The sequence below is a fragment of the Aquarana catesbeiana genome, linkage group LG03 (assembly GCF_042186555.1).
Source record: "Aquarana catesbeiana isolate 2022-GZ linkage group LG03, ASM4218655v1, whole genome shotgun sequence".
Classification (NCBI taxonomy): Eukaryota; Metazoa; Chordata; class Amphibia; order Anura; family Ranidae; genus Aquarana; species Aquarana catesbeiana.
In genome coordinates, this window is record NC_133326.1 from 62,545,516 (window position 1) to 62,560,540 (window position 15,025).

At 39.5% G+C, this 15,025-nt stretch overlaps 1 protein-coding gene across 2 annotated transcripts in view; it reads left to right on the forward strand.

Annotated features, from left to right (window-relative positions):
• SPPL2A (signal peptide peptidase like 2A) overlaps window positions 1-15,025 on the forward strand; it is a 118,064-nt gene that overhangs the window by 75,835 nt on the left and 27,204 nt on the right. The window contains exons 10-12 of one of the 2 annotated variants that reach the window (XM_073618610.1): window positions 64-138; window positions 7,215-7,271; window positions 13,765-13,818. In XM_073618610.1, the coding sequence (XP_073474711.1) occupies window positions 64-138; window positions 7,215-7,271; window positions 13,765-13,818 (186 nt within the window). The remainder of the gene's footprint in view (window positions 1-63; window positions 139-7,214; window positions 7,272-13,764; window positions 13,819-15,025) is intronic. The other variant, XM_073618611.1, reaches the window with a different exon arrangement.

Below are 15,025 nucleotides of genomic sequence, written 5' to 3' on the forward strand. Positions count from 1 at the left end.
CTGCCTAATTTTTATGGCTTTGTGATTGCTGAATTACAATGTATTCACTCTTCTGTTTTTCAGGCCTGTGTGATCCTTCTAGGACTCCTTCTTTTATATGATGTGTTTTTTGTGTTTATAACCCCATTCATCACAAAGGTATGAGAGCAATTTGTGAGAATGTATACTATGCAAACTATTTTAGATAAACTTTTAACACATTGACAAACGTAGTCTGTTTATTAATGTTCTCAGGCATGCCTGTGCTGAGAGAACATTAATCTACTTCTATTCTACATCAAGGAGCATACACTGTGCCAGGTACAGCAGCTAGTGATCGGGAAACAATCGGCAGGTTTTTCGATCATGTGTTCAACATAAGCCAAATATTAGGGTTTAAGTGAATAATCCCTTTAAATATTGCAGCAGCACTTCATGTCCAAAATTAAAGGGCACACTTTCATATACAGTCCATATATATGAGAAAACACTAGGTAGCAGACCTGTAAAGGGGCCTTCCACCAAACACTTCACCACATGTGGGAAACCTCCCCAATGGGGATGCACTCACCAGAAATTCAGCAATCAATAGCCTTGGATAATAGTAATAATTCTCCACCGCTCCTAAACGTCCACCAGGTGTCAGTCATGCTCTCTGTAGGTTCTTATAAGTGCTTGCAGTAACTTTCATTCAACCAGGTTTGCCAGAGGGGCTGAGGTTGTTCTTGAAATCGAGGTGCAGAACAGAGAACACAAATTTCCAAGCAGCTCCTGTGGGGGCAGTGATTGAGGTAAAGGTGAACAATCACATGTTGGTCCAGTAAGACACTGGCATCTGTCCTGGCTGTATGCTGTTCCCGCAGCTCACACAGCCTGTCGTGATAGCTGTCCTGACCTGCAGGATGCTTGACGATAGAGTGGGATCGAGAATGAGGCTTGGAGAGCAGCTGGAGCTTGATGGGGAGCTCTCCATCAAGCTCCAGCTGCTCTCCAAGCCTCATTCTCGATCCCACTCAATCGTCAAGCATCCTGCGGGTCAGGACAGCTATCACGACAGGTCCTGTTCACGCCTTGCTTTTGCTTTGGTTCGGCTTCGCTTCAAAAATTATACTCCATGTCCCTTTAGTGGCACTTTAAAGCATCTTCAAAGCCTCCAAAGAAGTCTATGGCAAAGCTCGCTTTAAGCACCTGTAGCTTTTGAGAGGCTTTATTTCAGCATTAGCTTCGGTTTGTTTTTGAGAAATTGCAGGTATGGGGGTATCCACACACACACAGGGTATCTGCCAAGCTTCAACAAAGTTTCAAAAGAGCGTCCCCAAAGCTTAATCGGAGCACGACCGACAAGTTGCAGGTGCTTCAAGCGAGCTTTACCATAGACTTCTATAGGGGCTTTGAAGATGCTTTGAAGCACCACTAAAGCTACATGGGGTATCCTTTTTGAAGCGATGGCAAAGCCAAAGCAAGGTGTAAACAGGGACTGTAAGCTAACCATTTTTATTTAGTGATGGGCTTTGACTGGCATTCGGAGAGCTTTTAACAAAGTGTGTCTGAAGCCTTGTTTTGAAGCGTAAACTAGGCCTTATAGTATAACTGTGTAGTAGATACAAGCTCTTTTTATGCCCTTTAACATCTATGTACAAATGGTTAAAGGGGTTGTAAAGGTAAATTTTTTTTTTTTTTTTTTTTTTTTTTTTTTTTTTTTTAATAACAAACATGTTATACTTACCTTCACTGTGCAGCTCGTTCTGCACAGAGTGGCCCCGAACCTGGTCTTCTGGGGTCCCTCGGCGGCTGTTTCAGCTCCTCCCCGCAAGCATTAACCACCTTAATGCGAGCCCCCTCACATGGTGGTTAGTGCTTGCGGGCACGCTCCCGTGATACAGCCAGCGGCTATAGCCGCTCACTGTATCACTCGGCCCCGCCCCCCAGCGCGCCGCGTCATTGGATGTGATTGACATCAGCGCGAGCCAATGGCTGCGCTGCTTCCAATCCATCCACTATAGCCAATCAGCGGCCAGGGTGAGCGGAGGAATAGATGTCGGGAACGCGAAGCTGACTTTCGAGGCGTCAGGTAAGTAAAACGGGGGGGCTGGGGGCGGCGGTATTGTCAGAAGTTTTTTCACCTTAATGCATAGAATGCATTAAGGTGAAAAAATTTTTACCTTTACAACCCCTTTAAAGCCCAACTCCTGGCAAATTTTTTTTCGGAGTTCAGCTTTTAGACAAACTATTTCTTGCCTTTTTAGATGTTGCTGAGGAGAAGACCATATGGCAGATAGTAAGCACTTCTGGACAGTCTCTCATTCTGTTCCCACACAGACTGTGGACTCACTGAGCCATTTCTTTTTAAGGGCTCATTTACACTTGCTTCAGTTTCAACACACATTAACGGCTAGTTTACACTTGCTTCAAAATAAGGCTTCAGACAGGCTTTATTAAAGCTCTCTGAACGCCAGTCAGAGCCCCTGTCACTAAATAAAATGGTTAGCTTACAGTCCTATGAACACTGTGTTAGAAAATAATCCAAAATTAGACTAAATCGTCACACTAGACAGCGCTAATGTTGAGCAATTAACAGCTAAAACATGTGGCCAACAACACATGCAAAGGAAAATCCTGTAACAGAAAGTACCTTAGGAGAAAGTCCCTTATAAAGGGCAGTGATGTAATGGTCACTTCCTGGTTGTGCAGTTGGCTCAGGGCGTGGCTTACGCGACGTAGGAAGTGACGTGTGCGCTCCACCTGAGCCAACTGCACAACCAGGAAGTGACCATCGTCTCCTGTGTAGCGGCGCTGACGTCTCGTGGTGAAGTTTACACAATCTCACTACCTGCCTGCTTGAATGATTGCTCTTTTTTAAGCTAATTGATGTACGTATATTTATTGAAGGGGGGTTGCTGTTTTTATATGTGGAAGGGTATACAGTCAATAAACGGGATCACACTATGTGCACTTTTCTTTCCGTTTTTTGACTTCTTATGAGCCCTGGAAATCCGTGACCCTTCATGAAGTGATGTTAACAAGTTGCTGGCAAAGATTTATATTCTGAATGCTCTATTACTCCCCAATTCTGGTGAGTTTAACCCCCTAGGGGGAGAGTGCTCGCACCGGGTGGATTTCCTAGTGATCGGTGGAAGGTGCATGCTGAGGAATATTTTCATGATCACCTGATTAATATTCTTGAACTACACCCTGAACTTTACATCACTGCCCTTTATAAGGGACTTTCTCCTAAGGGACTTTCTGTTACAGGATTTTCCTTTGCATGTGTTGTTGGCCACATGTTTTAGCTGTTAATTGCTCAACATTAGCGCTGTCTAGTGTAACGATTTAGTCTAATTTTGGATTATTTTCTAACACAGTGTTCATATGTACGTATTTTGTTTGAGACAGCTGCTCTTCCTTTTCCCTGGTTTCCTCTCTGCATAGCCGCAAAGTGGATTCTAATCATATATATGCTTTTATGAATGGTTTTGAATATCTATATAGCTGCAAAGTGATGTTTATTCACATTTATTCTCTTTTGAATGTTCATTAATATCTGTTTACACTTATCTGTATTTGGGATCAGCATAGTGACCTGGCGCTGAGTGGTGTTTCTGCAGGCCTGGTGAAACACCTGTAGTTTGTATTTTAGCTTACAGTCCTGTTTACACCTGCTTTTGCTTTGGCTTCGCTTCATAAAATTTTACCCCATGTAGCTGCAGTGGAGCTTCAAAGTGTCTTCAAAGCCTCCATAGAAGTCTATAGCAAAGCTCACTTGAAGCCCCACTGAAGCACCAAGCAAAAGCGGGTGTAAACAGGACTGTAAGCTAACCATTTTATTTAGTGACAGGGGCTTTGGCGTTCAGAGAGCTTTAACAAAGCGTGTCCGAAGCCTTGTTTTGAAGCAAGTGTAAACTAGCCCGAACATGCAATGCAGGAGGCAAAATTCTACATTTTTAAACCTTTGTTAGGGCAGACATCTAGTAAACTAAGAGCTGAGAGTACAGTACAGATGGGGTTAATCATGTTGGACATTACTCCACAGCCCCCTCCTAAACATTTTGAAGGAGCAATTTTTAATTTTTTTTTTTTTTTTTTTTTTTAGGTTATCCTATGTTAAGGGAACATGTCACAAATCTAAAGTGGCTATTATCCCATTTTGGCTGCAAAAGTGGAAATGCACTTTAACTTCAATGGGGGGAATTAACTACCACTCCTTTCCCCTATATTTGGTGGTGCTGCCAACACTAATGTGTTCCCACATCTAAACAAAACATAAACAATATCTGAGTGCAGCACTCCTCCTATGAATGCAATAAGAATACTTGTGATATATTAAAGCAATATTGCGATTCACCAAAACGCTAAAAAAACGAATATGTATAACTGTGCTGACACTAATCTATCTAATTGGATAATCCAAAGTACCAAAGACACTGTTCCACAATCAGAAATTCAGAGCTCCACTGGGTGACGTCACTTCCGGTAAGGATCAAAACCGGAAGTAGATAAAGAACAGCGTCTTTTGCAAACTACATATTACTGTGGGCTGGCTTCCAATGGGGTTAAATGAGAGTGCATATTTTTTTAATAAAACATCCAGTTTTTATTAAATCATTGCACCATTGGTGTTTTTTCCTTCCTTTTTTGGCTGGAGTGACACCCTTTCGGAGGTGAGGAGTACAGAGGCTTAAGGGCCTCCCTATATCCCATCTGGATTCCATGCTGAAGTGTGGCAAGTCCCAATGCTGGTCCAGAGTGGAGCAGATTATCGTTGTAGATTTATATGATATATATTCATATATGGATCCACATGTTGAGGTGCGCAATTGCAGTGCACAATGTTGGTATTTCCATTGATTCCCCCACCACCCCCGGGACACAGCCAGGCACGGTGGAGTGGTCATTGTGGTTGGAATTAACACAAATTTATTGATTATAGACTTACTGTCGTGATTGTCGTGTTCTGCACGAAGCACACAATAATAGACTCCTGTTCAGGAGTGTGGTATTTTATTTTGTCTTGTATATATCCAGGCATGCTGTTCCTCTCCTACTTCCGGTTTGGATCCATTCCGGAAGTGACGTCACCCGATGGAGCACTGATTTTCTGATTTGTGGAACAGTTTCTTTGGTATTTTGGATTATCTGATTAGATTGGTGTCAGCGCATAATTATACATATTGATTTTGTTTATAGTGTTTTTGGTGAATAACAATATTGCTTTAATATATCACCATTATTCTTATTGCATCCATAGAAGCAGCTCTGCACTCAGATATTATTTTATTTTAATTAAAGCATAAGTTCGCCTTTAAAAATAAATTGCAATTTTTTTTAATTTTTTTTTTTTTTTGCTGGTAAAAAAATGTACATTTTTATTGGGAATCTGGAAAGCATTGCACTCACGACCAGCAGATCGTGGGTGCAATGCAAGGCTCTTGCATACTGAGTGTAAGCGATCTGCCCCGTACATCGTGCAGCCAGGCAGTTGCACACTACCAGGAAACATAAATGAACTACCAGTGCGCTTAACAGCACTGTGGTAGTTCATTGAGAACTACAAGCCAACATCCGCAAAGGCTGCCGGACATTGTAGTTTTCCATTCACAGAACACTGTACATGGATGACGTGGCCTGGCAAAACCACTTTCTTTTCTGATTATGACCGAGAGCAGGGGGAGAAGATCTCCCACTCCGTCACAACGGGAAGTTATTGTGGGGGGGGGTGTTATCGCGGGCCGGGATGCTCCTTGTTTTTTGCTGTTTGACAGACACAGCACAGATGAGTTTGGCTGGAAATGCATGCTCCAATTCCTCTGCCTGCCTCCCCATTCATTTGAGTGTGGCTAAGAGGAGGAGGGTTCTTAACTCTGCAGTCTTGGCTTGTGCATCATCATAGGTATGTGAGCTGTCTGCTGCCAGCTGTCCAGCCTGGCACAGGGATCTGTGGCAGTTTTCAATATTGAAAACTGATGCAATCTCTTTGTTAATTCGGTTTGGACCTGCCCAACTTCTTTTTCATTCTAAATAGAAACTGGTGTGGGTGGCACAGAGAGACCCTAAACAAACACCAGTTTACTGTGCCTTTAATTCCACCCAATATGTTTGACATAGATTGCATCAGAACAGACACTAATATACTGGTGACCATTGTCCAGTTGTTTTTTTACCAGTTTGAGTCTTTGCTACCACCACTACATTACATAAGCTTTTTATCCTATTAAATATTTTATTAAAACAAATCTTCCATTTTTCATTCTGCTAATTAGAAAATATTCAATATATAACTGCTTCTCGCGAAAGTGCAGGAAAATTATGAAGTGTATTTGGCAGGAGTTATTGTACAGTGGCCTTGTCAAAATGCTTTAAACTTTGAGTGTAGTATAATCGAGGATTAGGTGATGCGAGTTAGAACAGTTTTCATACGCCATTTTTGCAAAAAAGGGGCTAAAATGTGAAGTAAAATACTAAGGCTGGCGTGCATAACCTACCTGCTCATTATTTTTCATCCTGCCATTGCTGCAATGCAACAAACCGCTCCAAAAATGTGCTAATCTGGGAGTCCCTTCTTGTGATACTGGTGAGAAACGCCCAGATATACCCACTGCAGTCTGCTTGCTGCCTTTCAGATATAGAAAGCTTTATGTAAAAACAAAATATAAGTACATAGACTCTGTCAGCTACCTTTCAAATTCAAACCTAATTTGGAAATTTTAAATATGATTTGGGGATTAAGGAAGCAGAGGATGCTGGTGTGTATGGCACAGCCTCCAAAGATGTACATTCCCACTGATGCTCTGAGGATCTCTTTGGAACCTGGCTGTAGTGGATAACAGAAAACTCGGATTAGAATAAGGCTCTGTTCACACCTGAGTGTATTGTTTTCAGGCAGAAAGTCGCACGATTTTTACTTTAGATTTTGTACAGGTCATCAATGTAAAAGAATGAAAAACGCCTGTAATCTTCCAAAAAAGAAGCTCCTGTACTTTTTTGAGCGACAAGTGTTTTGCTTTAGATGACAGAACACTTAGATGTGAACAGGGGCCATTGAAATGAATGGGATTTGTCTTGTTGGGCGTTTTTAGAGCTGAGGCTTAGAGCAGAAAAAACCCCAAAAAGAAAGCCTAAATTTAGTGATTTGCAGTGTTTGCTGGATATCATTAGATGTTCTCTTGCTTGCTTTGACTTGTTGATTTAAATAATATTATAAAATGTTTTTGTTTTTTTTTTTATGTTGTGAAATTCAGAATGGTGAGAGCATCATGGTTGAAGTTGCAGCTGGTCCCTCAGAAAAATCTGAAAAGGTAAATGGTTAAATATCACTTATTTTATATGCGTACCGTTTTGAATTTTAGTTATTAGTAATTTTTTACACTGAGAATGTTTGCCCAGTTGGTACTATGTGCAGTCAGTTTGTTTCCTAAAAAGCTGTACTTGGGGTGGAGAAATTGCTTATACTTGGGGTGGAGAAAGCGAAAGTGTAGTGCCACCCATAATAATCAAACACTAATGAATCAAAAAGTTCAGTGCAATATAAAAAATGAAATATCTACTTTAGATGAATGAACAAATTATTAGATCAACAAATACATACATTTATCAATAGATAAAATGAAAAAAAAAAAAAAAACATAAGCTCCTCCAGTGCAATAGTGACATTTATCAGCCACCAAATCTTAAAATCACTCTTATCTTCCATGTGCCAAAAGAAGACACCAGCCATCACCACCTTGTGAAATGCAAACTCGCCAGATCTATATGCTCAAGGTAACTGCAGTATCAATAGCATGTGTGACAGTGAGGATCCAAACACCAGCCATCACCATCATGTGAAATGCACACTCACCGCATATATTTGCTGCAATTTACACACAGCATCAATAGCATATGTAGCAATAAGGATCCTTCCAGGATGTGTACATGAGCTTCACATCTACTCTATTCACTGGCACCAAAATCTGGTAACAACTCTGGCAAATAAAACTTGCCCGGAGCCATATAAATATAGACAGTGCAGTATTGTATTTAAAATCTCTGGATACAATAGCATGCAAACCTTAAAAACAATCCAACTCACATAGATGGCTGCTGCTGACCTGGGATCATGCAGCGGTGTGACGTCAGCACCTAGTCTCCGGGGGCGAGGGTACTAGTGAATAAAGACGTAAGGCTGGTACACACATCCTGGAAGGATCCTTATTGCCACATATGCTATTGATTCTGCAGTTACTTGCAGCATACTGTATATATGGGGTGAGTTTGCATTTCACAAGAAGGTGGTAGCTGATGTCTTCTTTTGGCATATGGAAGATTCAAGCAATTTTAAGAATTTGGTGGATGATAAACTTTACTATTGCACTGGGAAGAGCTTATGGGACTTTTTGATTTTATCTCCTGATCCATTTATGCATTTGTTGATCTATTTCGTTATTTGTTCATCCATCTGCAGTGAATATTGTTATGTCATATGTTTTTGATGTTGCACAGAACTTTCAGACTCAGTGTTTAATTATAGGTGGCACTACACTTTTTATTTTGTATATCAAACCTTAGTGTTAGCAGCCATATATATATATATAGATTTACACCGCGCGGATCTATATTTGTAAGATTTATAAATGTACCTGTTATTAAATGACCCACCAGTTCAATTATTCCTTTCAAAGGTAAAGGCTTAAAGAGACTCTGTAGCTGTTTGGGTTGGTATGTGTGTGTGTAATGTACAGTGTCTATGAAAAGTCTACACACCCCTGTTAAAATGTCAAAAAGACGAAGATAAATCATTTCACATCTTTTTACGCATTTTTAATGTGACCTATAAACTATACAACTCAGTTGAACAACAAACTGAAATCTTTTAGGTGGAGGGAAGTAAAAATCAAAAACTAAAATTAATATGGTTGCATAAGTGTGCACACCCTTAAACTAATACTTTGTTGAAGCACCTTTTGATTTTATTACAGCACTTACTTAGTCTTTTTGGGTATGAGTCTTGTCAGCATGGCACATCTTGACTTGGCAATATTTGCCCACTCTTCTTTGCAAAAACACTCCAAATCTGTCAGATTGGGAAGGGCATCTCCTGTACACACCCCTCTTCAGATCACCCCAGATATTTCCAATCTGATTCAGGTCTTGGCTCTTGCTGGGCCATTCCAAAACTTTAATCTTCTGGTAAAACCGATCCTTTGTTGATTTGTATGTATGCTTTGGGTCGTTGTCATGCTGAAAGAAGTTCCTCTTCATGTTCAGCTTTCTAGCAGAAGCCTGAAGGTTTTGTGCCAGTACTGACTGGTATTTGGAACTATTCATAATTTCCTCTACCTTGACTAAGGCCCCTATCCCAGCTGAAGAAAAACGTCCCCAAAGCATGATGCTGCCGCCACCATGCTTCACAATGGGTATGGTGTTCTTTTGGTGATGTGCAGTGTTGTTTTTATGCCCAATATATCTTTTGGAATTATGGCCAAAAAGTTCAACCTTGGTATCATCAGACCATAACACATTTTTCCCACATGGTTTTGGGAGACTTCAGATGTGTTTTTGCAAAATTTTACCTGGGCTTGGATGTTTTTCTTGCCACTCTACCCCATAGCCAAGACATATGAAGAATACGGGAGATTGTTGTCACATGTACCACTCAGCCAGTACTTTCCAGATATTCCTGCAGTTTCTTTAATGTTGTTGTAGGCCTCTTGGCAGCCTCCCAGGCCAGTTTTATTATCATCTGTTCATCAATTTTGGAGGGACATCTAGTTCTTGGTAATGTCACTGTTGTGCCAGATTTTCTCCACTTGATGACTGTCTTCATTGAGTTCCATGTTATATGTAATGCCTTGGAAATTCCTTTGTACCCTTCTCCTGACTGATACCTTTTTAACAATGAGATCCCTGTGATGCTTTGGAAGCTCTGTGGACCATGGCTTTTGCTGTTGGAGGTGACTAAGAAAATGTCAGGAAACAGCTGAATTTTATTTGGGGTTAATCAGAGGCACTTTAAATGATGGCAGGTGTGTACTGACTCCTATTTAACATGAGATTGAATGTGATTGTTTGATTCTGAACACCGCTACATCCCTGTTGTTATAAGAGGATGTGCACACTTATGCAACCACATTATTTTATTTTTTGCTCCCCTCCCCAACCCTTTAAAGATTTCAGTTTTGTTTTTCAATTGAGTCGTACAATTTTTATAGGTCATATTAAAGGTGGAAAAAGTTCTGAAACCTGACATTTTACCAGTGTGTAGACTTTTTATACCCCGAGTGTGTTTGTGTATATGTGTGTGTGTGTGTGTGTGTGTGTGTGTGTGTGTGTGTGTGTGTGTATATATATATATATATATATATATATATATATATATATATACACACACTCAAAAAAAAATTTGAATATCATCAAAAAGTTAATTTATTTCAGTAATTCAATTAAACTCCTATATTATATAGATTCATTACACAGCGTGAAATATTTCAGGCAATTCTTTAATTTCATTTTGATGATTATGGCTTACAGTTAATGAAAACCTGGAATTTAATATCTCCAGAAAATGAGAATATTACATAAGACCAATACAAAAAGAGGATTTTTAATACAGAAATGTTGGCTGACTGAAAACTGTCTATGTACAGTATAGTATGCACTCAGTACTTGGTCGGGGCTACTTTTGCATGAATTGCTGCATCAATGCAGCGTGGCATGGAGGTGATCAGCCTGTAACACTGTTGAGGTGTTATGGAAGCCCAGGTTGCTTTGATAGTGGCCTTTAGCTCGTCTGCATTGTTGGGTCTGGTGTCTCGTCTTCCTCTTGACAATACCCCACAGATTCTCTATGGGGTTTAGGTCAGGCGAGTTTGCTGGCCAATCAAACACAGTGGACCAACAACAGCAGATGACATGGCTCCTCAAATCATCACTGACTATGGAAACTTCACACTGGACCTCATGCAACTTGGATTCTGTGCCTTTCCACTCTTCCTCCGGCCTCTGGGACCTTGAATACATTTTGCATTTCATTTGTCCTTGTGGAGGGTGTCAATGACTCCTCTGTACAACTGTCAAATCAACAGTCTTCCCCATGATTGTGTAACCTACTGAACCAGACTGAGAGACCATTTAAAGGCTTGGGAATCCTTTACAGGTGTTTTTAGCTGATTAAAGTGTGACAAAATGAGTACAAAATTGAACGCTATCACAATATTCTAATTTTCTGAGATACTGAATTTTGGGTTTTCACTGAAGGTAAGCCATAATTCTCAAAATTAAAAGAAAGAAATGCTTGAAATATATAATGTCATAAATCTATATAATATAAGAGTTTCACTTTTTTGAATTTGAACTACTGAAATTAACTTTTTTGATGATGATCAAATTTTTTGAGATGCACCTGTGTGTGTATATACTAAATAAAATGTGCAGGTACCTGCACATACCCACAGCAGCCACTAATATCCTGCCTTTATGGCCAAATGCTGAGCCATTCTGATAGGTGAAGTTCTGACTATTCTAGATAGTTTTGGAGCTTGTCTCTAAGCTTTCAATTAGCCCATCACTGTGATATGGAGGCTGTCTCACTGAAGGAGGCATGAAAAGGTGGGCATTTCACAGTAAAAGCAGGTCTTTACAGGCTGCTGCAGATATGTGCATGCCGCTCTAGGTGCCTGTACTTTATGTCTACAACAGATTTATTTTTTTATTTTTGACAGATTCTCTTTTAAAGGAAATTTTTTACAAACTGGGCAAGTCATATATGTATTGAGCATGTAATGAAAACTTGCATACCCAAGGCTTATGTGTTGAAGACCGCATGTCAAAAGATTTTCAGCAGTTCGACATATAAGCTATTAAATTTATGTGCAAATTACAACTTTTTTTTTATTTACCAAAGTTTTTAGCCCCACTGTTCTCTACCAATAGGGTTCCTATTGGTTATTGAATACTAAAGGCTTGTGTAGATGGGCTTGTGTCAAACGCATCAGTTTGAGATGCTTGAGATCATTCAGAATTCATTGACAGGTGCATGTGATCTGCAGTTGACCTACTTCAAGTGGATTTTGCATTCCCATAGACTTGTCTAGGAATGTAAAGCCTGTTTTTGAAGTTAACAAAAGCCTATTGACAAAGGCCCTAAAGGACCAAAAGGGAAACAGAAGTTGGTATGTGGTGAGCTATGCTCTGCATTTCTTACAGAAGTTTAAAATTGCATATAAATACACCTGCTTTTACCTGTCGATCTACTGCAACTAACCTTGCATTGCAGTTACCAGGTTTATAAGCAGCTTTGCTTGAATCTGTTTTCTGGATATGGATATATTATATTATATATACGATTGTACGAGATGTCATTTCAGTTTCAGTTGAATTTCTTTACTTAAATCTTCATGCATATAAATGTTTTACAAGTGACTGCACAGTTTCAGACAAACGCATGTCCTTCATCAAAGCAGCTTCAACTGAAACTGAGATTGCATCTCAAATTTTTTGATACATGTCTGGTGGAAAAAAGGAGTGCCACAGCCAATGTAATCCTGCTTAAGGAAATCAACCACACGGCAGAGGTGTCCCACCTTGGTAGTGTGTGTGTGTGTGTGTGTGTGTGTGTGTGTGTGTGTGTGTGTGTGTGTGTGTGTATGTATATGTGTGTGTGTATATATAATATATTCCTGCTTAAGGAAATAAACCACAAGGCAGAGGTGTCCCACCTTGGTTATGTGTGTGTGTGTGTGTGTGTGTGTATATATATATATATATATATATATATATATATATATATATATATATTATATACGGGGACATTGTCCTTCCTGCCTTAAGCCAGCTATAGAAGATGGAGCAATTTCTTTCCTGCAAAAATCGCTTGATTCCTTAATTAGCACAGTTTTTGTTGGTGAGGTAATCCCTCTTGTAAAGTCATTGTGGTGTTCTGGCTGGCAGAAAACGGTGATTATTGCTATCAGGTATAGCCACTGGCAATAATCACTTTGAAAATTTGACGGGCTGGTTGTACCAAAGTTGATTGAATGATTAAATTGGTTACATTCAGCCTGCCCATACATGGCTTTAATCTCATCCGATCCCTGCTGAACCAGCTGAGATTCAGACTGTCTATAGCTGGTTTACTTGTGTTAGCAAGTGTACACTAGGTTTTAAGTGTCTTTTTATTGCTTTGTTTTTTATGTTAATGCACCTTATTGGTATATCTGACCATCCCCAAAGTAGAATTGCATAAGATTATTCACATGGTAGTCTGCAAACCTATAAATTGCATTGTGTACATAGCATACACATTAAAAATATGGACATGAGATGACTAAAGTAATGTTATAGGGTTATTGAATCCTCCTTTCCTGCAGGGTGTCTGTATCTTACTTCATGTGCACACACATAGTGAAATAGACACCGCAAAGATGTAAGCCACCCTTTGAATAAACTTCCTGTATAACACATACTGCTAATGTGCAGGCATTTGCTATGTTGGTTGGTAGATCTGAACACAGCCAATTTTAGGAGAAGATCACATTACAGTGAGATCTGACTGCAGGAAGTGATTTTTGGGCTCAGCATGTTCTCTTTGGTTTAACTGTCAGTTATAACGTATTGTATTATTTCTATCAAATGTGTATTTTAATTCTATATTTTATTATAAGGCATTCCTGGCCAATGTGAATGCCATCATGTTGTATCACTAATTACACTTAATACATGAGATAGCTGAACACTATTTATTCCTCAATGTGGCCTATATTTGGCTGCTCCTTTTTTGGATATTAAATGTCTGTGACTTGGATTTGATCCTAGAGTGGTGAGATCTATGTGGAGGTGCCTGCTGATTCTCAAGCCACCTACGAGAAAGTAAGGACTGTATTTCAGTTATATTTAATAGACCCTTCTTTCAGTCTCTTTTGAGGTTTCCATTTTCTTTAATCATGTCTGATCATTTTTAGTGTTTTCAGTGAAAGTTAATATGTATTCACATTGAATTGGGGGTGCCCATTTGTCATGATTGCTCCTCATTTTCTATCGGTGTTATGGCTGTTGTGCTTGATCAATAATGGGTGGTGGAATTTTGTTTTTAATTTTTTATATTTTAATTTTTTTTTTTTTTTTGTGAAATAGGACCACTTCATCCATTTCGCACATTATAATTAATTTTAAAAATGTTTTAATTGATGTTGAAAGCATTTTAAAATGTCTTTGCGCTTAAAATTATTACTGTAAATTCCACTGCAATATCCCTGTTTGTGTCTTTTATTGGAGTTTTTACAAATATAGGGAATGTTAAGTAAGATAATGTAAATTGATGCATCATGCAGGGTACAATATCTAAATATTTTTGGTATAAACATTCCACAAAGTATCCCAATGTTTCATCCCCCCCTCCTCCTACCTATCATGTCTAAACTGTATAAAAAAAGTGTGCACATACCTATCTTAATCTGGTCCGGTCACTTGATGCTGCAATTTTGGCTTGGGGGAGTGCTCAATATCTGGGAATTCTGGGAGCCGTGACATCGCCCATAGACTCCCATAGCCCAGCCATTGTTTTTGCTCCATCCTCTCCCCTGCAGCAGCCACTTGCTGACACAGCTGAGCCAGGGCTGCAGGATCACGTGACCGGAGTGGATTAAAAATAGAGCAGTGTAAGACTGCTGTAATATAGATGGTGTAAGACATTTGTTCCACTTTCCACAGTATACCTAAAGCCAACATAGTTTTTTAAATTTTAGAGTTGGGTAGTGTGAAAGCCCCTGTCAGTTTTTATATCTTTTTGCCATCTGTTTCTTTCTTTTCTTCCTGTACTGTATTCTCAACAGGAAGAGGGAGGACATCTTTCCAGTGTAAGGGATATAGCCTTTAAGATAACTGCCATGCAACCAAGTGTCCACATTGGAAGATCTCCTCTATTCCTATTCTGGTAGCAACTCAAAAGTTTGTGGTTTACCTTCCCTTTCATTGCTGGTGACATTGGTGACCAGGAGGATTAGAGAGAAAGATATAAAAACCTGTCAGAGGTTCTAACCGATCACCACTATCTAAATTGAATATTGCATTTAGTTGC